Here is a 26,174-nt window from a genome sequence, read left to right as displayed (position 1 = left end):
TAATCTGAATTTTGAAACAGGGATCCATGTTGTACAGTAGAACCCAGGACTCAAAGCATCAGCATCTGGTTTTGGTATTTATTATACATGTACATTGTTCTATCTGCATTCTGCAGCATGGAGGCTTGATTTATCATTGTTTGATAAAAAAAAATAAAATGCAATGCACCTTGTATAACTAACCAGAAACAAAAGGCATGTCTTAATTGTTCTATATTGATAAAAGTCTATAATGAAAAAAAGGAATGAGAGATTGTGTCAGTCGCTCAGTTAGCGCCCTTTGGAGCTAAAATGAGCCAATTCTTCCGGACATTCTTCGCAGTTTAGCTTCAATTTGTGCTAAAAAGGTCAGGTCTAACATTTTGGGTATTTTAGTTTCAAATTGTGCTATAAAAAAGGGCCTACACCCTAATTTCTGTACACTAACATATTTCACAGGGAAAGAAACTCTCTACATAGAAGTTTTGAGGCTTCCATGCTAGACAAGGTTCGACAGAATACCATGTTCACTTTTGCTTCGCTTTAATCTATGAGATGATGGCTTGCTCCGAACTGTCCTCAGCGGACCTGACATATTCTCATGTCTGATAGGCAAAGAAAATCTGTCTCTGTTAAAACTTGAGGTCGAAAACAGTCGTTTTTCAACTTCTCCAAGTGAACCCGAGCTATACTCCATTGTTACGAAAGGAGTGGCACTGCCATAAGTTAATTGGGGGGACAGTCCACCAGCATTCCACCAACTGCTATCAGAAGTAACAAAATCTCCTTTCAAGTCGGAGCCTATAGCAGAAGAGTCTCTCTGAGTAGATAACTCTCCACCAGTTTCATCTGAATCGTTATAAATCAGCTTTAGAGCTTGCACAACTTCTCCCATGAATGGTCTGTGCGTCACCTCAAGGTGAATACACATGGAAGCAATGGCAGCCACCTTTGCCATGTCATCAAATTCATAAGTTCCGGCTAGGGTGGGATCCATCAATTGCTGCAATCCTTCTTTACTGGTTAGTAGTGTCCGAGCCCAAGTTACAAGGTTCTCTTGTCCTGGAGGCCGAGACATGTCTACAGGTTTTCTTCCAGAAAGAAGCTCCAACAGCACAACTCCATAGCTGTATACATCACTTTTAACAAGTAGATGCCCTGTCATTGCATATTCAGGAGCAACATACCTGCATATAGAGTTACCAATTACCGCAACAGAAATATCATTTTCCAAAATATAAGTGTGTGTGTGTGTGTGTGTGTATTGGAAAATAGCAAACTAATCCATATCAAAACAACTATTTAACTTGTGTAACACAACTACTTGTGAATGTAAATGTACCCGAAAGTTCCCATGACTTGAGTAGAAATATGAAGACTTCCTTCTGTTGCTTCCCTTGCCAGCCCAAAATCTGAGACCTTAGGGGTGAAATCATCTTCTAAGAGAATATTGGCGGTTTTAAAATCTCGGTGGATTACTCGCGGGTTAGAATCTTCATGAAGATAAGCTAATCCTCGTGCTGCACCAAGAGCAATCTTTAAACGTGCATCCCAGTTAAGAGGTCCGGTACTCTTGTCTGCACCTGCAAAATAACAATGAATATGATACTATAGTCATTGTCAAAAGCTCCTATCACAACTAATCCAGAAAATTATGATTCGAAAAACTCTACACATTGTTTACTATGGTGGGAAGAATGGAATTGTTAAGAAAAATGCATAATGTAAGAATTAGCCTCTTTTTTAATAACTTTTTCTTTGTTTTAGTAATTTGAAGCGAAGACAGCAGGAAGCTGTATATTTAACTAGAAACCAGCATAACACAAGTAAGAAGTTAGGGATACGAATAACTAACCATGCAAATGAGACTCAACACTTCCATTTGGAACAACTTCATAAACCAAGCAACGAGTGTGCCGTTCAGTGCATATACCAATTAATTTCACAAGATTGCGGTGATGCAATCTGCTTAGCATCTCAATTTCTGATACAAAATCACGATCTCCATTAAGGTTATCCTTTATTAACAGCTTCACCGCAACTTCAGTCTGATCTTCCAAGACCCCTAAATAAACACACCCAAAACCTCCTTCACCTAAAATCCTTGTTGAGCTGAAATTGTCTGTAGCCTTTACCAGCTCTGCCAATGAAAATTTCTTAACAAAGAGCATAGAAGTAGGCATGCCAGAAACAGGGGAGGATGACGCCGAACTTGTGGCACTACATAGCATAGATTTGATACCTGCAACAAATATAAGCAACTTTTTTATTTTATTTAGACGGATCCAGTTAATGCAATCAAAGCATTTGTAAGGAATTTATCCAGTCTTAGCATATTCTAAACCTGCGATAACTATCACTCAAGAAATCCAAGTTTTGTTGGTTCTATAAGCAACTAAGACCATTCAACATCCCACGATTATATAACATACATACGAAGCATTTAGTATATCCACAAGTAGACACTTAAGACACAAGTAAATATGGTTCAATATACATAAAAAATCGGTAATTAAGGACTTGAGAGTTTATACTGTCAAATCTGGACTCGCTACGTGCATATATGCCCAACTTCCATGCAAGGACGCCGCCAGAAAAACAGCACTTTTGTAGACCCAACTCATTTTTTTTATGAAACTACATATAGAATAGCACAAGGACACAACAATTGGAAGTTTGGGTCTCACTTTTAATTATATGTGTGTGTGTGTGTGTGAGTGAACCTTTTACATTTTGGCCTTCTAATTAATTCACTGTTTTTCAAGTTTTTCCATGTGATTATTAGCAATTATTGTACAAGGATTTGAAACCCATGTATGGTTGTTTGGTTGTATTTTATTCATTATGAGATTCATTAGTCGCTGGCCATTCTCTTATACTGTATAATATGATTCCACCATAAAAAATGCAAATGCACCTGCCAATGGTTGCAACTTGCAACCTAGCAGCAAACACTGGCGTGATTGGAGGAGACTGAAAGAAAACTGGTTTGCTACTATATATTAGACAAATTATAAGAGGAAAGGGTGTCAAGTGCATTGAACAATTCTTTCTTTAAGGCAATATATAATCTGATAGTAATAGACATTAATGACTTGCTAGGATACATGTCACAACAAGCAAATTTCTAGGTGGCTAAGTTATATAGTTGTCAAAGAACTCTCCTAGGTTTTAGTTACTTCCATAAGAAAAATAAATATTTCTGCATCAATTTCTTAACAAATTTCAGATAAATAGTGGCCAAGATTTACTTTATGATATTAAAATCATAAGAGGCAGTACCATTGTTACTAAAACAACAATACAGCTTTTAATATTTCATAAATGAGACTAGAAGGCATACCAGATCTCTTATTAACAGATGAAGTAGTGACCGGACCAATAGAATTTGATGGTCTGCTGCCCTTCCTGTACTTTAATATGATAAAAATGGCTCCTGTGAAGGCTAATACAACAACAAGTGCAGATGAGGAGACGATCCATATAGTCCTTGCATCCATCTTTTGACGTTTGTCGGAAAATTTTGCTGTAAGAGGGAACTCATGTCCAGAACTTACCCCAATTGGTGGCAATGCAGGAAGCCCTGATTTTTAAATCTTTCAGACAACACTGTAAAATACTATGAGTGCATAATCTAACAGAAGAGACATAAGGATGTACCTTGGTATGTAATGGATGCCACATCATAATTACCAAATAGAGTTTGATTCAGAGGAGCTTTATTTTGCCAAAATCTTTCATAAATTAGTGTGGCGGTGGTATTATCAAATCTGTCCCCAAGCGGGACCAAGTTAATATCGATTACAGTTCTTTCCTGATTCTGATGGTCTGCATTAGCTCCTACAATAACCACTTGGCTTTGCAAAAGATATGTAGCTTTGGCGACCTCTATCTCTAGCTCGTTAACTACAGGAAAGATGGCCAAGAGAGATACATAAAAAATGAGCCTGATTTTCATGGGTAGCACACAACTACACGGAGAAATAAAGGGATTCGAGGTGAGCGGCTCCAAACATTTTATATCACAGCCTGCAAGAATTGATATGAACATGATAAGAACTTGAGCAATTTTGAGGATCAATTAAAATGATAGGCAAAATGAGAAGATAAAAAAGAAAACACAAATTATGTGTGTTTATTAAGACAAACCAGATTCACAATATTGTTCTCTTTCAAAGTAATTATACACAGTTTTCTAGGGTGGGATTTTGATCAGTGACTTAGTATATACTTTACTTGGTTTCAATATCACCTAGCACATGTTACTTGGCATGACTTATACATGTACTCTTATATAAGTGTACAATTATAGATACACATAAGCCAGTTTAGTTCAGATTATCTTTCTAATAAATAAACTTAAATATAGTATATTTTTAAAAGAGTCAAATATGTATATATATTAAATTTTCAGATCCCCACACACACACACACTCACTCTATTCCAAAAAAACAGTGGATTTGACTTTTGGTATGTACTTTAAGGTAAAAAGAAGTTATTCCCACAAATTATATTTAAAATTTCTTTTTTTGCTATATAACTATTTTTAGTAAAATCTCTAAAAAAATTGTGAAGGCAACTTTTGTTTGCACCTGAATTAAAGTTACTCAAGATGGAGGTAGTATCTTTCTTAAGCTTATTGTGAACAATCACACATATTCAATTGCATTTTACATGATATTATATTATTTATCATTTTTATATAAACAATCATATACCACTGCTATGAAAATATTATTTTATACAAATAGTAGTTATGCATCCTTATAAGATATTATGATTACATTATTTCTAGAGATAATCTGTGACACTATATATAATTATCTTCCATATGTGTATAATTCATAAACAATCTGTGGCAATTGAGGACTTAAATCAAAAGGTATGAATAGTTCAGTGACTTCAGTTGGTTTTACAAAAGACAAACTCTGGGGGTTTTGGCTAAAATCGGAATAAAAAAGCAATAACTGGGATTTCTTTAGTAAGAAAAAAATAATCACTGTTTCATGAATTGCATCATTTTATGATGCTTGAATGAATCCTGAGTTTTACGTTTCTGATGGGTGAAAAGAACCTTATAAGCTATAAATTTAAAGTGAACTCACATTCTATATAATCTATCTACTTTTTCTATTTCACAAAAAGTCCAATTTATACTTTCTCCAGATTTTAAACAAGAACCCTAACCTGTGTCTCATTTCTCAGAAGTATATAAAGTTAATCAAATGTAATCGCAGAACTAATTATCATTTCATATTCAAGCCCCTGGAACTCCATGTCAGACTACCACATAAGCAAAAGCCTGCTTTTGTCAGTTAAATTTTAACAAAAATCGACGTCTATCAGTTGAATGTCAAAGGAAGGACCAAATGACATTTTAGTGACGTAAAAAATTGCTTTTTTGTTCAGGGACTTGAATAAGAAAATCCTAATAGTTCAGTAACTTATTAAATAAATTTTCCTTTCCTTGAACCTTCATTCTGTGCATCTCCATTCATCAAATTGAGAAAGACCAGTTAGATATACCTCAATATTGTGGATTTTTCTAGATTTAAACACACCAAAACAAAATAAAAAATAAAAAAAATAGCCTCACATACCAATGAATTGCACAAGCCATAGCAAATCAAATTGTTTTTAGGGATTTTTTTTGATGTGGGGAAAGAGATTTGTGATCAATTGTAACAGTAAAAACTACAAATTAATTAATTTGCATCACCTGTATATAATATATAATACCAGATAAAGGGAAAATAAATTGAATCGTCCATGAATTATTGGCGTTTTATTGTCCTGGGTCCATGATTTCGGGTAATTTAACTTTTGAACTTTTCAGGTTCAGGTCCTTTCGTCCAAAAGATTTTAACGCTTATGGGGGCAGGTTGTTTTACATGTCATTTATGATTTGGACAAGTTTCTAACTTCCTATAAAAATACAAATATTACATGGAAAACAAGCATCACAAGCTACGAAAGCTATTCACTTGAGTGTTTTTTATACCTGATACATTATATTTCTAAACATTATTAAAAAGGGGATCTAATGTGAGGATGTGTGTGTATGTACTGGTATCTATATGTATGTGATCTGGTGTGTTTGAGAAGGATGGATGTAGAAAAGGGGGAGAGTACTAAACATTATTAGGAAGGGATTTAGTGTGAAGATGTGTGTGTATGTAGTGGTATCTATATGTATGTGATGTGGTGTGTTAATTTCCCATCCGAAAAAGATATGACATGTATAAATAACTGTCAACAAGATTCTAACATCAGGACCAAATCTCTGGGACCAGACAGTAAAACAGTAATAGTTGAGGGACTATTCAATCTATTTTCCCACAAGGTAAAAGACTGTTTTCACCATGAAGTCTTTATTATTACTAACACCATTTGTGTGTCATACCAAAGATAGTTATGTGGGTATGTGACGGAAAACAAAAAAATACCTAAAAACATATTTTAGTCATCAAAGCGTCCTAATTCAAAACAGGGCTGTCAAAGTGCTACAAAATTATAACAGTCTACTAGACTGCAATTTACTCCAAAGATAAGTTATAAGTTATTTGATTAATGCTGGAAAATGGCATCACAAATACTAGAAAGCACAACAGGGTCATACACAATCATATAATTTTGAATCACGATTCCAACCTTTAAAGGCACTAACTTGATTTTTCTTGTGGTCTAATCTTAAGACTGAACCTTAGCAGCAAGAAAGATTACCTGGAACAACTGATGGAGATGGAGACACTGGTCTAGTATTTGCTCCATGGTGGTGATGGCGGCGTCTTGGCAAGTTCTTATTGCTTGGACCAGCAACAGGTCCTAAAAGTAAGACATTTCGACATATATGAGAATTAAGTGTTATTAAACGCGCATTGCGTGCTGAAGCACAAAGGCCTTCGGGAGCATAATCGCAACACACGTATTGATCAAAGACAAGTAAATCGTAAATTCACACACACACACACATATGGTATATAATGTAAAACAGTATAAATTTAGAGATAATTTTAGATTTATAAGCAAAACGGAATCGTCATTAATGATACACTAACTAAACTCGGCACATTAATTAAATGTCCAAAATAATTTAGATTTGAAGTAACAATGTAGGGCATAGCTAAATAACTATTCTTCATCTTCATACAACACACTCAATTTCTGATATATAATCACAAATCACAATGCTATCAGTATATTTAGCCAATAGCTTAGTATAATCAGTGATATATAACTATGTATAGCTTTGTATATACTGATCAGTGATTAAGGAACAATTGAGAAATAAATATAAGCATGAACAGGGTGTCTAATCAGTATATATAGTATATCAGTGCATGTATGTGTAGTATAAAGTGTGCATATATATATATATATATATATGTATGTATGTATGTATGTATGTATGTAAGAAGAGGTTGGCTGTGTTTTATTCGCGCCGCATCTCGAATAAGCGAGTGCTTATGCGCATTTTTGACAACACTCGTATCAACTAATCAATATTAGATAATGATCGTATAAGTACCTTGAGACGTAGGAGAAGATGATGATGCTAAAGGTACTGGAAAAGGCTTAGCTCGCCATCTGCGAGGAGCTCTTTCTGGAACAGCTGAAGCTCTTACTGATGTCAAGTGCACTGCAATAGTAGTAGGCGGCCTCAGGGTGATTAATATAAAAGATAACATTCGAATCTAAGTCTTATATACAGTTTTTCATTTATTAAAAATAAAACATTTATGAAAGAAATACTATCAAGTACATTGAGCTATATTATTGTCTTCATCAAATGAATGCTTTAGGTTGCAGAATGCAGGTAATATATACTTCTTCTATATGGAAAGAACACTCTTTTTTCTCTTTAAGCTGTCCTCTCATAGTGCATACAGGCGATTTACGAAGGCCCTTGGTGATAGACTTTTATAGTAATGTATTGATAAAGACCGTAGTAGTACTAAGACTGATTACTGAATATTAAAATACCCTAGACAAGATCTTTTAAGTTAGCGGAACAATTGCCCTCAAAACAGAAAGGAAAAAAGGTCCAAGTAGATCTCTCACACTCAGTATATTATTAGCAGTTATAGCTCATAGTTGTTCACAAATTAAATGAAATAAAAAAAGTTTCCTGACACTTCATTAGGGCCAGAAGATCTGGCCAAATGCACAGATAGGTAGGCAGCTCATCTTTTATCAGGTACAAGCATTAAAAATGGAAAGCCTGTAACTAAACGTGGATATTTCATTGTTAAAACTAATTAAGCAAAAGAAAAACAGGGTGAAAGTGTTATATCTAATTCTAAGATGTCATTTCAACATATTGTTCAAACTTCAATGGGCAAAAGCTCCAGAAGTTTTACATAATATAACCGCCACCCATACTGTTATTCAAAGCTTCGCTATGTTGAACTTGCTATTTTCTCCACAATTTGACTCATTCTGAACAATTACATGAAAATAAGATATGCATACATCCAAACAAGGACAATATGCAAGACAGCTATAAGCAGATTCCCCCATCAAGAAAATAAAATTGTTTCAAATTCTTACTTCAAGGTAATAAGCAGATTCCCCCATGAAGAAAATAAAATTGTTTCAAATTCTTACTTCAAGGTATAATGTCATTTAGTAATAGTGATAACAGTTTACTAAATGAGAAAATAATGTTATTTAGCCTGCAGAATATCAACACAACTTTCCACCAAGAATTGTGTGCAGCATTGATTTAGGAGAAATGTTAACTCACATATCAAAGGAAATGGAAGCATAAAGATGTGCAAATATAAATTACTAAGCTTGCAACTTTACCATCTTCAAAAATGAATTCTTTAACATATTCTGATCGCGAAGGCAGTACAGAAGGAGATGAAGTGATGTGATGAAAAGAACGTCCTGTCAAGTGAGATAAAAGAAAGATTTGTGTCAAACGGAAAGTAAGAAAATTATATCTTGTATCAAGAAATAGAGACAATATTTACTTTCATATTTTTGATATAGCATTACAACTACTGTTTTCTTCAATGTTCATATCATGTGGAAAGGTTATTCAAGTCTATTTACAATAGGTTAATTGACAAACCAATATGTTGACCACCTACATGAAAAGCTTACAAGACAAGTCTTTGTAAGAAACAAAAAAACAAACATATTTATGCAGGATGGAAGCAAACTGACTAATACAATGTGCACTCTGTTAAAAACTACAGATAAAACATAGACCTGTATAATTGACAATATCAATAGAGCAAGTCCAAGAGTGTCCTAAACTAGTGTCATAAACTAGAATTTAAGGCATTTTATATAAATGAGTCCTCCAACAATGTCCTAGTGGTGCCTTAAAACACTAGGACATCCACCAAGTGCCTCATTTTTAAGACATCACTAGGCATGCCCTATTTCACTCCAATCAATGAAAATTTTCTTTCCCTCACTTAACAGTCAAGCTTTCAATAATCGTATCTCAAATTAATGGGTTTAAGGGTCTCTTTACCTCAAAATGACAATTGCCTCACAAAAATACCATAAGTCAAAACTTAAGCCTAAATTAACACTTGGCACATTGTAATATCGGATAGACAGTTGAGACTCAAGAGACTTGCATATCACGTAAAGTGATACAATTGATAATTATTATTTTCTATCGGAAAGATACACATATCATATATGTACATTTCCCAAATCTGCATCTACCACGTTATGTGCATCTCTCATATAGGCAAGTGGGAAATGCATAGCTATGCGCAATGCACAATGTTTTTTTACCTTTGTATCAAATTTACAATCCTATCACGCGTAATTAATATATCATCTGACACCCTCCCTCCCAGATTGTAATCTTTTGCTCACCATGGGTTCAAATTACGTTAATTAGGTCATTTTTTCATATCAAAACTCCAATTCCAAAATTAAAACAAACCAAAAAAACATATTAACACAAAACGAAAACACATCAATTACCAAAACTAGTACAAGGCAGAGAAAGCACAAAAACAATGAACAACAGCAGCAGCATTGGAGTAATCAACATTTCTTTCCTCCACACCATAATTCACACACACCATTCTTCTCAAAACATTCCAAACTCAAAACCCTTTCGCCGGAATTTTCTAGGGTTCCGGCAAGACTCGATTTTTCCGACAATTAGCTCATAAAAATCAAACCTTTCCTATCAACAACTGGAAAAAAGTGAAAACCCAGGTGAAAAAACAAGAATGCCAGAAGGGTTTTACGGATCCATCTAATGTGGGTAAGATCTGATACGCAAAAAATACTATAAACTGTAAGATCTCAGGGGGGGTTTAGAGAGAGAAAACGTAGAGTGAGATCTTGAAGTAGAGCTAGGGAGTGAGATTTTACAGCTGTTGGAAAGCGGGAAGTAGAGACAGGAAATGAAATATAATATTATATTCTTTATTTTAATTTAGTATATTTGGATACTTTTTTATATTCTATGGACTATCTTAGACCCACATAATCCAAATCTTTGTTGCCAATTTTTCAAATTTGGTGAGATCATGCTCTTTTCGAAATTATTTAATATAGCAGTTGCGAACAATGATCAGATTTACTTGTGATTTTAAAACATGGTGAATTAGTTGATTTATCTGATTAATTGTTGGTGGTTTAATTTCTAAAATTGTTTAATTATATATTAATATTGTTTTCGAATAAAAATTCATATTTTATATTTTTTAATATATTTAATCAATATCTTAATTGGTTATTTTGATTATTTGCTTAATATTAATGTTGTGTTCGGTTGGGGTAAATGGAATTAAATGAAATATAATGAGTATAAATAAAGGAAAATAATAGAGTGCAGAAGGGAGGATTTTGGAAAAATGAGTTAGTGCAAAATTTATATGATAAGATTTGGATAGAAAATAAGTATGATAAAGAATAATACATTTTCTTACAAAATGAAAAGTTTGAGCTCTGATAAAAAATGATGGGAATGGAATGGTGAAATGCAGTGTTAACGGAGGAATTTGGTAGTTAACAAAATTCGAGGTTTGTGACCGGAAACAAGATCTATGACGGTGGCTAAGTGGTGGTGATGAAATTTGGGGTGGCTGAGATTAGAGTTTCGAGTTGCCTCCACGTGCTCTCAACTCGTGTCCTCTTTTTTTTTTTTTTTTACAGATCAACTCGTGTCCTCCTGATTTGCCTACGTACCCCTATATTTATAGAATTATAAGGGATCAAACATGTACATAGTTCTTTTCTCCTAAAAAATCTAATAGGATTAGGACTCCCTTTCTGTTGTCTTCCTCCTGAAAACGGCCCAATACGATGAGGCTTAGACTTGAGCCTTGTAGACTCTCGAGCACCCAAGACTTACCCCAAATGCAAGGACGCTTCTCTTACCCCAACAGGGACAACCCGCCAGACTACAAAAATAGCGTCTTGTAGGGCGTATCTTCGAGAAGGTTTCACAAGCTCCCCGACAAGGACAACTCGCCAGACTACAGAGCAAAACCTCCTCCAATCTTCATTCTCTATCTCTCAAGAAGAGCAACTCCTCAGACTATAAGGTAGAGTACTCGACAAGTTAACAGTAGAGCCCATATACATCTAAGGGCGTCCCCAGGCATAATATGTCTCCTTCACCCTTCAATCATTGATTTTGTTCATGGTTAAAAATGTCTTCAATATCTTGGTCCGCCCAAATTTTACGGCGTGAACACTTGGAGCCTGCTCTAATTTCAAAGTTGTCAGTTCATTATGGTCTTCTTTCATGGCCGAATCTTGATGATTAAAGTTCATATTTTTGCGTATATATTTTTGCGTATATACTAGTTCAAATCTCATTGCATTCGCTTCATTTTCATTTCCGAGCCAAACACAACATAACATGACGGTGCATCAATCTATTGATTAAGCTGGTTCTTGCCTTTCAGATATAGTATTGAATTTAATATTTTAATATAGCTTACTAAATAATGCAAAAATTTAGACTTTCGAATACTTGATATGTTAAAAAATTGATTTGGCGTATTAAGAGCATCTCCAACGGCGTTGGTTATAATCGTTGGCTAAATTGAACCTGTAAGACATTATGTAAAATTTGCTGAATCTGTAAGACATTGTACCTCAATGGTATTGTCTATATTGGTTGGCTATAATGTAAAAATAGAATGTTATTAATATTTTAGTTTGTTAAAATAAAATATATCAGTTTAATATGGTAATAAATGATGTGCAATCATCCTACAGATTTCTTACAGATCTGTAGAGGTTCGACAAATATAGCCATCCATAGGAGGTTGGCTAAAATTATAGACAACAGGTCCACGTGGTTGGAGTATGATTTTTTCAGTAGATTGGCTAAATTTTTTATATTTGGAATGCCAACTCATTTTTTAGCTAAGGGGTTTGTATGGTTGGAGATGCTCTTAACGCAGTGTGCACTTTACTGTCCAGGCCCGAATGTGATATGCTATAACATGTTTTTTGATTTTTCTTAAATAGTATTGTTACTAAAACATACTCCCTCCGTCCCACCCAATTCTTTACATTGGGTGTGGGCACGGAGGTTAAGAAATATGTATAAAGTAGTGGAAAAGAGAAGGAAAAGTGGGTGAAGTGGTGGGACCTATTGATTTTTAATATATAAAAGGGAGTTGGTGGAGTAAAAGTAGTGTAAAGGGAGTTGGTGGAGTAAAAGTAGTGTGAAAAGGAAGAAAAAGTTAGAAAGTGATGGGACCCATTAACTATTTTAGGAAAGTTTTGTGATGTAAAGAAATGGGTGGGACGGCCAAATAAGGAAACGGTAAAGAATCTGGTGGGACGGAGGGAGTATGTATTTAGGTTAATTTTTCTGTTCAATTTAATTTTTTTAATTTTAAAAATTTAATTAATATATTTAACAAAAACTATATTTAACAAATCTACAAAAAATATACAATCCAAACACCATTTATTTAAAGTCTATACTATATTATTAATATTAAAATATCAAAAATTTTGATTAAAAAGTACATATCATTTTTACATAATTTTATCATCACAATAAAAATAAATATTAATATATATATATATATATATATGTATGTATGATAAAATAAAAATTATTATTGTATAATTTAACAGTGCATAGTATGTACGGATTTAAACGTATACTATTTTTTAACTCGTGCCATGCATGAGTAATTTATAATATTTATTATTTTATCATATGTATTTTAGTTTTAATTATTTTTATCATTAATATAAATTTATGTTATAATAATACATGTTTTTAATTAAAATAACTTTTAAATAATTTATAAACATGTCTGTGCTAATATATTTCTTTAGATGTTATAAATAAGTTTCAATCAACATGTTGAGTAAGGTTTTTAATAGTTTAACTGAATACTTAAATTTGTTTAGATCATACATTAAAACATGTTTTAAGTCAAGAATGACGCGTGCGCAAATATCCACTAACCAAATTTTTAATAATAACATCGACTAACCAATTTTTTAATAATATATATTTAATAGTCATAACTTTAAACCTGTGAGAAGCAAGCTAGAACATAATTTAAAACTTTTTATTTATAAAATGTCATTATATGCATTTAAAATCCAACAATAGCAGACGGCTTAATGTCTAGTTTGAATAAATCACAATTGAAGTTCATGACTAGGTCTCTGGGATCAATTTCTACTCCTTAAAAAACTACTACCAGGAGTAAAGACTTTGGTCAAAATTTTGCGTTATAGGCAACCTCAATGAGGGGAGCTGGCGAAGTTGACAGGTTCCTTTGACTATCAAAAATTATTCACTTCTAACCGCTGTTCAACTTTTTAACGAGTACTTCAACAACTAGTATCAATTTAAGCCTCTCGTTTGTACAACAATTTTTAATATTAATATTATTGACAAAAGAAAATGTTATATATGACATTCCAACAATGTGGACGGCCCTCTGAGAAAAAAACAAGCCACGGACAAAATGAAATATAAAATGTAAAATGTATTATGTAGGGAGTAAAAAATAAAAATGCCATGACTTTAATCTTTTAAATGCAATTTAGAAGAAATTGCACAGTCCAATTGTGCCAAACTGATGGTCCATTCATAAGTTCTAATGTAACAGACTAACAGATCATTAAAAACTGCTGATTGAAATAATTTGATATAAACAATGAACTGTAGATAATGGTCAAGATATAGAAACTTCACCATAAAAAGACAAGAAAAAACCTCAGTGGTATACCTTGCTTTGTGCAATTAAAACTCAAGAGCTATCTAAACAATACTATCTAGCAATAAGAAGATTACCAGGGAATTACAATAATTGAAGTAGCTAGAGCTGGTTTACTGGTTCTGAAGAAAGACCTGCATTCTATAGCAGAAAATCAAATGAACCATCATTCGAGCTTCCGTCAAAGTAGGAGTCAAATTCACCAAAAGGCTCAGACTCATCTAAATAGCCCGTGCCTTCAGGTTGGAAGTTTTCTGCTTCGGGCTGTTGGCTGATGTCGTGACTTTTGTTTGGAACCCAATTTAAGTCTACACCTGAAATACCAGTATCCACAAAATTGCTAGTTTGATATTGTTGCTGAGAAACATCCTGGAAACCATCTGCAGCATGGTTAGTAGGACTATAGACCGGAGATTCTGAAGATGCTCTATTTCCAAAGCTGTTAGTTCTGATGAGCTGTGAGGAAACTCTGGATTGGACTGAATTTTGCCTCGAAACCATTCCTCCAGCATATGCCTGATGATATGGTTTTTGAGGTTGTGAAGTTGAATTCACTAAGACATTGCTTGTTTTTAACTGGCAAGGCAACAGAGGTTGCTTAGGCACTGGATTCATATAAGGGGTGCCCACATCTGGCTGGGAGGATAAATGGGGTTGTAGTGGAGGCTGAGAAGCTATGAACTTTGAAGGTATTTTCTGCACATATTGTTGAGAGGAATGCTGGCAATTGCTTGACTCTGTATACTTTTCAGCAGATCTCATTGTAATGCTCTTACAAGGTGCTGCCACCAGAGCAGGATTTCTTCTGTATTTATATCCATGGGCGTTGTTTAAATAACCACTTTGTTGAGCGGCTGCCAAAGCAACCCCAGATGATCCTCTCCTCTTGAAAACAGCAGCAGGAACATTAACTCGAGGACCTAAACTACCAACAGTCTGTCTTCTATCGCTTACAAGAACGTTGTTGGCAATGTTGTGTAACTGCAGCGATGTCAAATTCGGTTGGAAATTATCTATAGGCATAACACTCCCAGATCTTTGGCCTCTGATACTTGGCATCTTATTAGTTGTTGAGCATGGCTGGATTGGTGCCAGCCTTGGGGCCTGAGCTTGGGATGTGCGGCATTGTAACTGTGATATTGGTGCTGGCTTGGGGACCTGATTCTGGTATGTACTATATTGTATAGTTGAAACTGGTGCTGACACGGGGACCTGAGCCTGGGGTATGTGGTATTCTATCTGGGGAGTTGATGCTGGAGACTGGTTTGTTGGCATTGGGGTACAAGGAACTTTAGGAACAGGCAAGTTAGTTTGGTGACTTTTCTTTAAGCTATCTCTCTGTTGGTTCCAGAAATCCTCCTTCGCGGTGGCATGACAATGGTCACTAAAGGAATTGCCAGTGCCCCATTGGAGACATGGAGCCAGTGAATCACAAACATAACAATGACACTGTAATTATAAGAATGTCAGATTTCATATGCAAACTGAAAATGATATAAGTGTAATAACTCAAGACTATATTGAGAAAGATATAATTACCTGGTTGCAGTACTGTTCATGAGGCGTTGCCGTGAAAGAAAATTTAGCACAGAGATGTCGTGGATGAGGATAGTCTCTACATGCAACCTGTGATCAGTTCATTGTTAAGGCACGAAACCATTATCTGGACACATCATAGATTATAAATATTGAATAATCCTCAAGAATGGACAATTCTACGAGCTAAACAACAATATGAACATCAAAAAGCTGCCAAGAAAAAAAAAGAATATACAATTTCTGACAGATATGCAATGCCAGAACTAGAACTAAACAAAGTCATTGACTTGTAACAATCAAACAACAAACTAAGGACTAATATCAGAAAACAAAAATACATCAATGGTTGTGGACAAGGTATCATTCCTTTCCAACGTGCAAGTCTCCAATATGCTATTCAATCAAGAGAATAATCGATCATAATTCTAGACATGTAAGAACAGTAAAAATTCGATATGCATCGATATACAAGCTGGAGTACTAAGTTGTTGACACCAGCATTAACATGTATATAAGATGATGAAGTAGAACAAAAAACAACAAAATAAAAGTAATACTAGTTGTTTACACTACAGCCCTTGGCATTTGAGAACAAACTATACTTTCTTCAAGTTCCGTTTCCCATTTTATCACTCCCGAATCCCCCATATCCTAAAACATTCCACTTTCTAAGGCCAGCATTATTCTATGACCATCAATGTTTTCGAAACTCTAATCGAAAACCTAGATGAGAACTAACAAGGCACTGTTTCGATACCCCCTGCCCTTCACTCTGAATTGCTAAACACTCACAAAACATTCATACATAAATTAACACATGAAGCAAAAACAAAATCAACAACATAAACATTCATAGTAAGACCATATAAACTACACATGATTTCGACAAAAAAAAGACCATAGTATACCTGCCCCGTCTCCCCAACAACAATCAGCTCATCAGAATCACTTTGGGTTGCATCATCCTGAGTCTTCAAGCCTTCAACAGCCTCAACTTCCTTATCAGGATCACCATCCAAAATCACACAATCATCATCATCATCCCCATGATTGAAATCTTTGACATAATTATTAGTAACAATTTTCAACTTCCTGTCCTTTGGCTTCACCACAACCTCACTAACAAAAACCACATCATCGGAATCATCATTGAAAAAGTCCTGAATCCATTTACAATCCTCAACTCTATCACAATCATCATCATCAGCCCCTATGTTCTTTCCCCACCCCACATCATCATCAGAACTCAAATCAAAAACCACAGCGTTTGGGTCCATCAAGAATCATAAAGTTGTGACCGTTAGCCCTTTATCACTCTGTCTACACTGAAACAAAAATAAACGAACAAAAACCACCCCAATTAGATTAAACCCCAAAATCTCCAAATGGGCATCTCTAAATTGGATAATAGATCATTTTAATATCAATCCCATAAGAATATCAAGCAAACAATTTCATATGATAGAGAGAGAGAGAGAGAGGTGTCTGAGGAATGTAACGGTTGAACACTAAAAATGAGTTTGTTAAAAACAGATGAGAAGCCCCAAAAGAACAATGGGGTGTTTGAGTCGGTGTTCATACATACAATACATGTATGTATGTATCTAATAACCTACGTATGTGTTTTTTTTCTTTGTATAAGCTGTTGAGGTTGTACTATTTTATTATTCTACTTATTCCTGCTAATGGTGGGGACCCCACTGTTTGCTTACGTCTGACTTTTTTGTGGTCAGAAGACTCGTAAATACGCTGAGAAATAATAAAAGGCCTTGTATATAGGGGAGAGCATGGGCCGGTTCGGCTCGGTTTTTGGATAAAACCGGAACCGCAACCATATGTCTTCGGTTTTTAAAATCCAAAACCGCAACCGCCGGTTCGGATTCGGTTTCGGTTCTAAAAGTCCCGGTTCGGTTTTAATCGGCTCGGTTTCGGTTACAAAACCGACAATTATAAAATCTCTCAAGTTTGCTTTTGATATAGCTAGGCAACTCAATTTATAACTTTTATTAATAATTATTTAAACTCAGAGCAATTTTAAGATGAAGTGTTTTATAACAGATCATGGCGACAGAAAGAAATTACAATTCTTTCTGCTCTGAGCACTGGACTACAGAAACATAAATGTTCTCTTAAGGCAGAATCATATAATGCTTGTAAATTGGACCTAAAACAAGGAAGAACCTCCCTGTGCTAATCACTTTTAAGAAATGCAGGGGAAAAAAAGAGTAGACCAACCATCTAGCTTGTTAATTTCAGAATTCAATCATCAAGGTCCAACAGAATTTTTAAATTTGATATTTTAAGTAATATTATATATATATATATATATAATATTTATTATTTAATTATTATTTTCATAATCGGTTCGGTTCGGTTTTTATCGGTTCGGTTGGAAGGTATAACCGGAACCCAACCATGTAAATCGGTTCGGTTTTTAATTTTTCGGTTTCGGTTTCGGATCGGTTATATTCGGATCGGTTTTCTCCGGTTTTCCCCGGTTTCGGTTCGGTTTCGGTTTCAAATCGGTTTTTTGCTCAGCCCTACTTGTATATACATGTTAGTATTCTACTAGTTTTTCGGAAATAAACATTAATCAAATGGATTCTGTCAAAAAAACATTAATTATATGGATAAATATGTTGAGATCCTATACTTTGCTAGAGCTAGGCTCCACCCGGTAGCGGGAAAAAACTGATTTAGACAAAAAAAAAAATAAAGTTATTTGAACAAAAAGAAACGAGATGTTTTAGATAAAAAAAAAATTCGATAACCTTCTCATATGAATCAATCGAATATTCATTACGTAGTATCTTGAAAAAGGCTTTTCCGGTTTGAAATGAAATGGTTCAAACGATTCTGGAAATTATTGTTCTCATTAGATTATTCGTATCTATATGCAACCGGATCCAAATCTCTGGATCTCTCGGTTCGAAAATGTATTTGCACTACACATTTTCAAATAAAGTATTTTATACAATAGCTAGATAAATAGCGCATAACAAAACAATACCTAATACTCCTCCGATTCCCATCACATGCATTTCCAATTATGAAATTCTTGAAAAAAGAAGATGAATTAAAATATAGCTGTTACACCAAAACTTGGCATAAAAAATCAATTAGATTGTCCGAGTGAATAAATCATCCGATAAAACCTGATCCAATGACTTTTTGTGCATCTCTGATCGAATGTATAAGAAACCCTAACAAAAAAAATTTATAAAAAACAATAAGATAAACCGGGTATCTTGAAAGTTTACACTTTACAGTTTACACAAGCATCGTGAATGAGTTGGATGGCAAAATGTTAACCTAATTATTCGTCGTTAAGTTATAAAAAGAAATTTACCCTTTGGATATCCTTTGGAGGTAGTATAAGGCTGAGTAAAGGTAGTTGGGTTTGAAATAAAGAAAAGTGTAGGTTGTGTTTCAGCGATCAAATGTTATATTCGCAGACTACACAAAAACAGGCTTCCAGTTTCCAGCACTGGAAGTCTGGAACCGGACGTTTGCTCCTTTAATATCCCTCTCAGTAGCGGTATTATGTTTAGATATTCTGTTCTGAAGATGCACAACAATAGACTCTGCAACATTACCCTGAGATTTTAGGCTGAATTTTACGAGTCTCCTTTTAAACATCTTCGAGAGTTTGCAGCTCCTAACCTTGTGTTTCTCCATGCATTCCAAGTGACATACCTGCGCTGTAATCAAAACAATTCAAATATGATACATAAAATATCAATGATATACCGACGCCAGCAAGAACTCTTGTATGCATTACTTCTTTTTAAACTAATATATTTTTACAAAAGTGAAAGGAACAGAAATTATAAGTTTACTCTCGTGCACTTGTGTTTATCCTGGTGAATTTACTTACAAAATTCAGACTTCAGAGACACAAACATGATCCGAGTGTACAGAATTCAGACACATAAATTGCTTGTTACAAATAGATTACAAAATTCCATAAATATAACTTCTGACTAACTTGCTATAAGTAAACTGTTTGTCTATAGAGCAATTCAGTGCAAGGCAGAACTAAACTCGACACGTTACAACAAATCTTGAATTATCTGGATATGAATAGGTAATAACTCTCCTGAGAAAACTCAACAGTACCAAGCCATGTACGCTAAAGAACGAGGATATTATACCAAGATTATTTCTCATCTTCTTCAGAGTCCGACTTTGCGAAAACTGGCTCAGGCTGCGTTTGAGAATATGCTGGAGCTATAAATTTAGGATCTTTCTCGGCTGCATCAGCATATTTCAGGATAGCTTCTCTTGGATCTTCGTCCATCCATGTCTCTTTAATAAGGCCACCTTGCTGCAATAGCAACTTTATGTAAGTCCATTTACCAGATTCAAAAATAGTATCTATTACAGCAAGGAAACTATGGATATTACCTTGAGAAGATACTGAGTTAACAAGCTTCCCTTGGTTGTACCAACCCTGCCACCATGCCCAGGCCCGTTCATGGGAACTTCAGGTTTATGAGACTTAAGTGGGTCCTTCAATATCTTCTCACGCTGACGTTTCCGGCTTGGCTGGTCTCTAAATAAAGGTAGTGCATGCGGGTTGTGGATCTGAGGCTCAGGCTGAAAATCATCGATAGATTTTTTCCTAGGTGCACGTGCTACACTAACAAGAGCTCCTCTCTCGCTGAGGGATGGATCATATAATACATGAGTTGCCCCATTGTGTTTGTCACCTACAGTGGCAAATACCTGTAAAACGAATGAAGAGACCCTAAGTTAAAATATATTCATCCGAGTATGTTTCTTAGAAGATCTTCGGTGATAAAAGGGAAGCAAAATAACTTAAATGACTTCTCTAAATTTGATAAGATGCATTATAATTTATATTTAATTTCACAGTGAAAATGTAAGTGATGTTCAGGGTTTTGTGCATCTCACCTGGTTTAACTTCGGGTGCCAAGCACATTGCACAACACTATATGTTGGAGATATTCCGACCTTAGATACGAGTTCAAGTTTTGCACGATCATAAAAGCATAGCAAGCCTCCTGTAGTGCTATCCCTTTCAATAGATGTTCCAGTCAAGAAAAGTTGTTCATCAGGACTAAAAGCAACATTACATTGTGGATAATTATTGGGAAGATCCTCTATTACACGGACATGCTCCTTCATTTGGCGCAGATCCCAGACCTACAATGGTCAACAGATAATGCCAAAAGAAAAAGAATTGAGATCCCCCTCAACTAAATGAAGATTGTAAAGAAGTAAAACCTGCTTCGCAACTATATTACATTAAACATACCTTTAGTGTACAATCGAAGCTTCTTGACAGCAGAGTTTTACCATCACTAGAAAACTTAAGACAAGTAATATCATCTGAGTGAGCTGCAGCGACATAGATATCCGGCCTGCTTCCCCACCCAGGCTTAAGATTCCATATCTGAAGAATGTAAAATACAAATTTTAGAAAACTTAATAGCATATATAGTCAAGTCAAATAGAAATGCATTGAGTAGTACCTGTATTGATCCATCTCCAATACCACCAGCAATACACTTTCCGTCACGATTCCAAGCACAGGTTGTAACAGGAGTTCTACCAGGTTTTGAAAGTCTTGGTTTAATAACCTAAAACATAGTTCGTCATTTTGAAGTTAAATTTTCTGCACACTTCACCGATGCTATAAGGCCTTTTGTAATTTGCAAATACACAAGAGTAATGGTATCAGTTCCACTTCCAAAATACTACCACTTTAAAAATATATATTTAAATTTTCATATATAACCCACTTACAAAATATTTGTGAGAAGATCCACAAAAAATACTACTCAACATAATAAGAAGTGCATAATTTGCTACTGAAACTGAGCTCGAATAGGACCAAGAGCAAATAAGACACTATACATTACAGGAGACAATTTTTTTAAATTGGAAATCCATATTATTAACCTTGACATTATGGCATGTTATCGATGCATTTTTCAGCATGATTTCTATGAACTCTCCACCCAAAACCTCCCTAATTAGCATATACTGCTTACTGATAGTGATTGAAGGTAAGGAAGCCAACAAAAACTTCTGATTGGTCAATAAAAATCGATTTCAATGCTCTCTTTTTTCCCTCCTTCCAATTATAATCCACAGAAGATATCCATTGTGCTACTCCCCTCTCTAAACTCCACGCTTGTTTACAACAGTTGTTATGAACAAACGTTATAAATTTCATTGGACTTTGATGTAATTAGCATAAGCCTTTACATGTGAGTGATGGAGAAGTGATTGAGGTGGAGAGCATGTGATCATCACATGCTCTCCACCTCAATCACTTCTCCATCATATTGTATGTGAGACATCACATCATACAATATAATCCTGGTAAACCGCCTCCTAAAACCTTGAGATTTTAGGAGAACTGGTCACTCAACATGGTATTAGAGCTTAGGTTGGCGGGCGCGAGACGAGTTCGACTCCCTGCCACCCCCGATGTTCTCATAATTTATATGGATATGAAAAAGCAAATTTATTCCTAAAAGACGAGCGTCCGTGATCCACTTGAGGTTTTTGGAGAACTGGTCATTAATGTGTCTAAAACGTAAGCAATCCAAACATAACAGACAAATAAAATTTATTGTGGCCGATCCACTAATTCTGAGCTAGCTTGCAGGAAACTAAAAGTACACACAAATCGGAAAAGACAAACGGATACCTGCTTTTGGGTCTTAAACTCATTTACATCCCATATACGCAATGAACCATCCTCCGATGATGTCAAGATAGTCTCTCTTTCTTTGGGATGCCATTCCCCACAAGTCAGTCCAGATATGTGGCCCTTTGTGTTTTTCAGGTCACGAATATACATGTCCCCTTTCACAAACTCGCCCAATGTTAATCCATCCCGGTCATAAATCTGAAATAATATAATAAAATATAATTTAATCTCCAGCAATCTGAAACTGAAATCAAACAATTCATATCTCCCCCATACGCCATACCCAAAATAATCTGTTTATAATAATGAATATCAATATAAAAATTATCACACAGAGAAGTAAATTTACCTTTGCCACCGCTGAACCACTAACACACAAAAACCGATCAGCAGTAGGACTCCAACTTAGACTACGTACTTGGTGGCCTTCAAATGGCTCAAGCTGTCTAAATGATTCCAAACGAGCATTCATCCCTTGAAAGTCATACATTCTAACTGTGTAATCGTAACTACCTGATAGAACTCTGGAACCTGAATGATCAATAGCAAGTGCAGAAACAACCTGGCAAAAACATAAATCCAAGATTACACACAATATACTCATGACGTGTGTATTGTACACACAACAATATCAGAATCCCTTAAAAAAAATCAACATAAACACCTCAACTGTATCCCTAACTTTTAACAACTTATATTTCTAAATTACTCCCTCTGGTCCACAATATAAGTCGTTAGACTTTTTTCACACATCTCAATATGCTTTTAACTACACAGCTAAAATTTTTATTGAAAGTTTTCTTCTTCTTCTTTTTTTTTTTTAATATAAGTGCACAAAATTTTAATTCAAAAAAGGGAAAGACGATATAATATTAGTTTTTTCTATTTAGTCAGAGCATGCTAAATGTGTGCAAAAATTCAAGAGACTTACATTGCGGACCAGAGGGAGTACGTCTATTAATCTAGCCTAGCTTCTTTACACCTATTTATAATTTTTTTTATCCTAAAAGAACTCTAGATCCTGAATCATAACTAGCAACACCACAATTATGCACAATCATGGATGACCAACATAAGCTCAATCTATCCGCTAACAATGGCACCTTAAATTGAATTCTTAATCTTTTTACCCACCAAAAATTTCTAAAGTTGATCTTTTATTCGTATCACGTAAACTACTACATTTACTTTTTTCACATCAACTCATACAATATATACATAATGCTAAGAAAGTACAGAACTGAATACCAATCCTAGCGTGACCTATTAACACAAAATCCACGAAGTCATTGCCTCTTAATTTAAGCGCAAACACAAACACCTTTAAAAACCCTTGCATTCCTAAATTGCGGTTCGTAAAATTCGCATTACATTAAATTATACTGTTAATTACTTTTATCAACTAATATACACACACAAACACACATGTACACATAACGAGAAATACTCACTTTAGTGTGACCTTTCAAGACAATCTCATTGTTCAACGGAATCCGATACCGATTCACTCCACCTTGATCCCCATCTAAATCATCATCTTTATCACTATCCGATTCCATCACACCTACCGGAGGCCTCGGAGGCCCAATCTCCACCTCCTCCTCCACCTGACTAATCACCGGAGGCCTCGGCGGCCCAATCATCTCACCATCCTCCTCATCCCCATCCTCATCCTCCTCCACCACAGTCCCTAAACTACGCCTCCCTGGGCCAACAACCACATCATCACCACCACTCACACTCCCCCTAGGGTTAGGGTTAGGTTTCTTTTTGAGCGAATCAAGCCATGACTTGGAGGAAGAGGACAGAGAGGGGAACGGATTAGCCTCTTTCGAAACATTTTTCGATACGTCGACGGAGCGGAGAGTGGATTTGTGGATGGTTTCCAGAGGGGTTTGTGATTTGGATTGTTTGCCGAATGAAACAGGAAAGCTAGCTCGCATCCCGGAGTATATTTCTTCGTCGTCTGGTTCGTTTTGCGACATATTCGCCTTTGGGATTCGAGTAATTGATTTAGTTGGAGGGAAAATTGAGGGGTTTGATTTGAATTTATAGGTTTTGATGAGGAGAGATTGGCGAAGATGAAGATGATGAGGATTTGGGGGTGGGCTCTTTGGGCTCTGGAGAGTTCGGGTATTTTCTTTGGGCCTGGTAAGTGGTATATTTGTTTTTTTTTGCATTGTCACTGAAATCTGGGCCGGTTTGACTCAAGTTAAAGAGTGATTTTTACTTGATTATATATAAAACTTATAAGTGAAAGAATTTTAATTTATATATATAGATAAATTATTTGATATTTATCAATTTTTCTGATATAAAAATTATCAAAATAATATAATATAATAATTATTTTTTAAAATAATTATTGAAAATTGACTTATAAGTTGCTTACATAAACGATATGAATAAGTGATTTATAAATCCAGCCAGACATCTTTTTTATAAGTAAATAGTCTACTAAACTCATCCATTTACCTTATTTAAAAAAAATAATTTATCTCAAGTGATTTATAAGAAAAAAGGGCCCAAATAACATAATTTTGGAGTTTAATGCCCTGAATAACAGATTTTGTGAAAATGGCCCTCAATAACCAATAAAGACGTTTTACCAGTAGCGTTTTATATATATATGGGGGAACGCTAATGCGTTAAGCGTTCAGAACTTTTATATATAAGGTTGAACGCTAATGTATTTAGCGTTTATCACTTTAAGGCCCAAGCCCAAGACTAAATCTAATTAATTAATTTACAATCGTTAATATTTAGGGTTTATGTTTGATTAATACGTACTGTATATTAAATTAGCCGACGGTTAGGGTTTAGGATTGAGGGTGTAGGGCCGGTGGGCCCTACTCCCTCGAGCCTAAACCCTAATTAATGCGAGGCTGAAGGGCCGAAGGTCCTAAAACCGAGAAACCGGCGGAATAAATTAGTTTACAAAAGTTAACATTTAGGGTTTAGGTTTGGGTTGTAGAATGATTAATTCGTACTGTATATTAAATTGGCCGACGGTTAGGGTTTAGGATTGAGGGTGTAGGGCCGATAGGCCCTACTCCCTCGAGCCTAAACCCTAATTAATGCGAGGCTGCAGGGCCGAAGACCCTAAAGCCGAGAAACCGGCGGAATAAATTAATTTACAATCGTTAACATTTAGGGTTTAGGTTTGGGTTGCAGAATGATTAATTCGTAATGTATATTAAATTGGCCGACGGTTAGGGTTTAGGATTGAGGGTGTAGGGCCGGTAGGCCCTACTCCTCGAGCCTAAACCCTAATTAATGCGAGGCTTCAGGGCCGAAGGCCCTAAAGCCGAGAAACCGACGGAATAAATTAATTTACAATCGTTAACATTTAGGATTTAATTTAATAAAATAATAATTAGAAGGTAAATTAGCCGTCGTTAATATTTTAGGGTATATATTTCAATTTTAGAATGATTTATTTATACTTAGAAAATATTTTAAAGAGACCACAAAAACTAAGTCTATCAAGAAAAAGGGGGGGAGGGCACTAGGTTATAAGTTAAAACGCTTGACTAACTAGCGTTTGTATAAGCAAAATAAAAGGCCCAACAGGCCCACCAAATTCAAACGCCAATGTAAGTCGCGTTTGTTTATTTTTTTAAAAAAGATAAGAACCTTAAACGCTATTAGGTGTAGCGTTTTAAGGGTTTGGAAAAATTTAAATTGCTAAGACGCTACACGATGTAGCGTTTTGGTTAAAAAAACCAAAACGCTACACCAGTAGCGTCGCTAAATGTTAGTGAGGGCCATT

The 26,174-nt window shown here is 35.1% G+C and overlaps 3 protein-coding genes across 5 annotated transcripts; all 3 read right to left on the bottom strand.

Moving 5' to 3' along the window:
• Window positions 1-198: 198 nt before the first annotated feature.
• LOC108220534 (receptor-like serine/threonine-protein kinase ALE2) lies at window positions 199-10,353 on the bottom strand. The gene is made up of 9 exons (XM_017394332.2): window positions 9,938-10,353; window positions 8,789-8,872; window positions 7,509-7,619; window positions 6,704-6,805; window positions 3,640-4,008; window positions 3,323-3,562; window positions 1,835-2,221; window positions 1,322-1,562; window positions 199-1,166 (listed from the first exon to the last, which is right to left on the bottom strand). The coding sequence occupies exons 1-9, from the start codon at window positions 10,023-10,025 to the stop codon at window positions 479-481; spliced, it is 2,310 nt and encodes a 769-aa protein (XP_017249821.1). The 5' UTR covers window positions 10,026-10,353; the 3' UTR covers window positions 199-478.
• A 3,721-nt stretch (window positions 10,354-14,074) lies between these two features.
• Window positions 14,075-17,353, bottom strand: LOC108219952 (uncharacterized). The gene is made up of 3 exons (XM_017393555.2): window positions 16,623-17,353; window positions 15,715-15,801; window positions 14,075-15,624 (listed from the first exon to the last, which is right to left on the bottom strand). The coding sequence occupies exons 1-3, from the start codon at window positions 16,989-16,991 to the stop codon at window positions 14,317-14,319; spliced, it is 1,764 nt and encodes a 587-aa protein (XP_017249044.1). The 5' UTR covers window positions 16,992-17,353; the 3' UTR covers window positions 14,075-14,316.
• A 1,922-nt stretch (window positions 17,354-19,275) lies between these two features.
• On the bottom strand, window positions 19,276-24,534 carry LOC108223613 (uncharacterized). 3 transcript variants are annotated; one of them, XM_017397952.2, is made up of 9 exons: window positions 23,854-24,534; window positions 22,752-22,964; window positions 22,400-22,600; window positions 21,213-21,320; window positions 20,996-21,133; window positions 20,632-20,883; window positions 20,122-20,442; window positions 19,869-20,041; window positions 19,276-19,415 (listed from the first exon to the last, which is right to left on the bottom strand). In XM_017397952.2, exons 1-8 carry the CDS (start codon window positions 24,385-24,387, stop codon window positions 19,874-19,876), a joined length of 1,935 nt encoding a protein of 644 aa, XP_017253441.1. In that variant the 5' UTR covers window positions 24,388-24,534; the 3' UTR covers window positions 19,276-19,415; window positions 19,869-19,873. The 3 variants fall into 3 exon arrangements, with proteins under 3 accessions (XP_017253441.1, XP_063949801.1, XP_017253440.1); XM_064093731.1 differs by having other exon boundaries at window positions 19,392-19,410; XM_017397951.2 differs by lacking the exon at window positions 19,276-19,415 and having other exon boundaries at window positions 19,603-20,041; window positions 23,854-24,533.
• Between the last annotated feature and the right edge of the window lie 1,640 nt (window positions 24,535-26,174).

The sequence above is a fragment of the Daucus carota genome, chromosome 5 (genome assembly GCF_001625215.2).
Source record: "Daucus carota subsp. sativus chromosome 5, DH1 v3.0, whole genome shotgun sequence".
In the NCBI taxonomy this organism is placed as follows: domain Eukaryota; kingdom Viridiplantae; phylum Streptophyta; class Magnoliopsida; order Apiales; family Apiaceae; genus Daucus; species Daucus carota.
Note: the sequence above shows the minus strand (reverse complement) of the source record. Positions and strands in the feature narration are given on the sequence as shown.

Excerpts from the sequence above, each read along its gene's own strand:
- LOC108223613 (XM_017397952.2), bottom strand. The coding sequence starts at position 24,387 with ATGTCGCAAAACGAACCAGACGACGAAGAAATATACTCCGGGATGCGA. Across the intron at positions 22,965-23,853 it reads TCTTGAAAGGTCACACTAAA|GTTGTTTCTGCACTTGCTAT; the intron begins GTGAGTATTTCT and ends TGTTTTTGCCAG. Across the intron at positions 20,884-20,995 it reads GCTTCGATTGTACACTAAAG|GTCTGGGATCTGCGCCAAAT; the intron begins GTATGTTTAATG and ends TGACCATTGTAG.
- LOC108220534 (XM_017394332.2), bottom strand. The coding sequence starts at position 10,025 with ATGGTGTGGAGGAAAGAAATGTTGATTACTCCAATGCTGCTGCTGTTG. Across the intron at positions 7,620-8,788 it reads AGAATTCATTTTTGAAGATG|TGCACTTGACATCAGTAAGA; the intron begins GTAAAGTTGCAA and ends CTACTATTGCAG. Across the intron at positions 3,563-3,639 it reads GGCATCCATTACATACCAAG|GGCTTCCTGCATTGCCACCA; the intron begins GTACATCCTTAT and ends TTTAAAAATCAG.
- LOC108219952 (XM_017393555.2), bottom strand. The coding sequence starts at position 16,991 with ATGGACCCAAACGCTGTGGTTTTTGATTTGAGTTCTGATGATGATGTG. Across the intron at positions 15,802-16,622 it reads TTGTTGGGGAGACGGGGCAG|GTTGCATGTAGAGACTATCC; the intron begins GTATACTATGGT and ends AACTGATCACAG. Across the intron at positions 15,625-15,714 it reads ATGAACAGTACTGCAACCAG|TGTCATTGTTATGTTTGTGA; the intron begins GTAATTATATCT and ends TTATAATTACAG.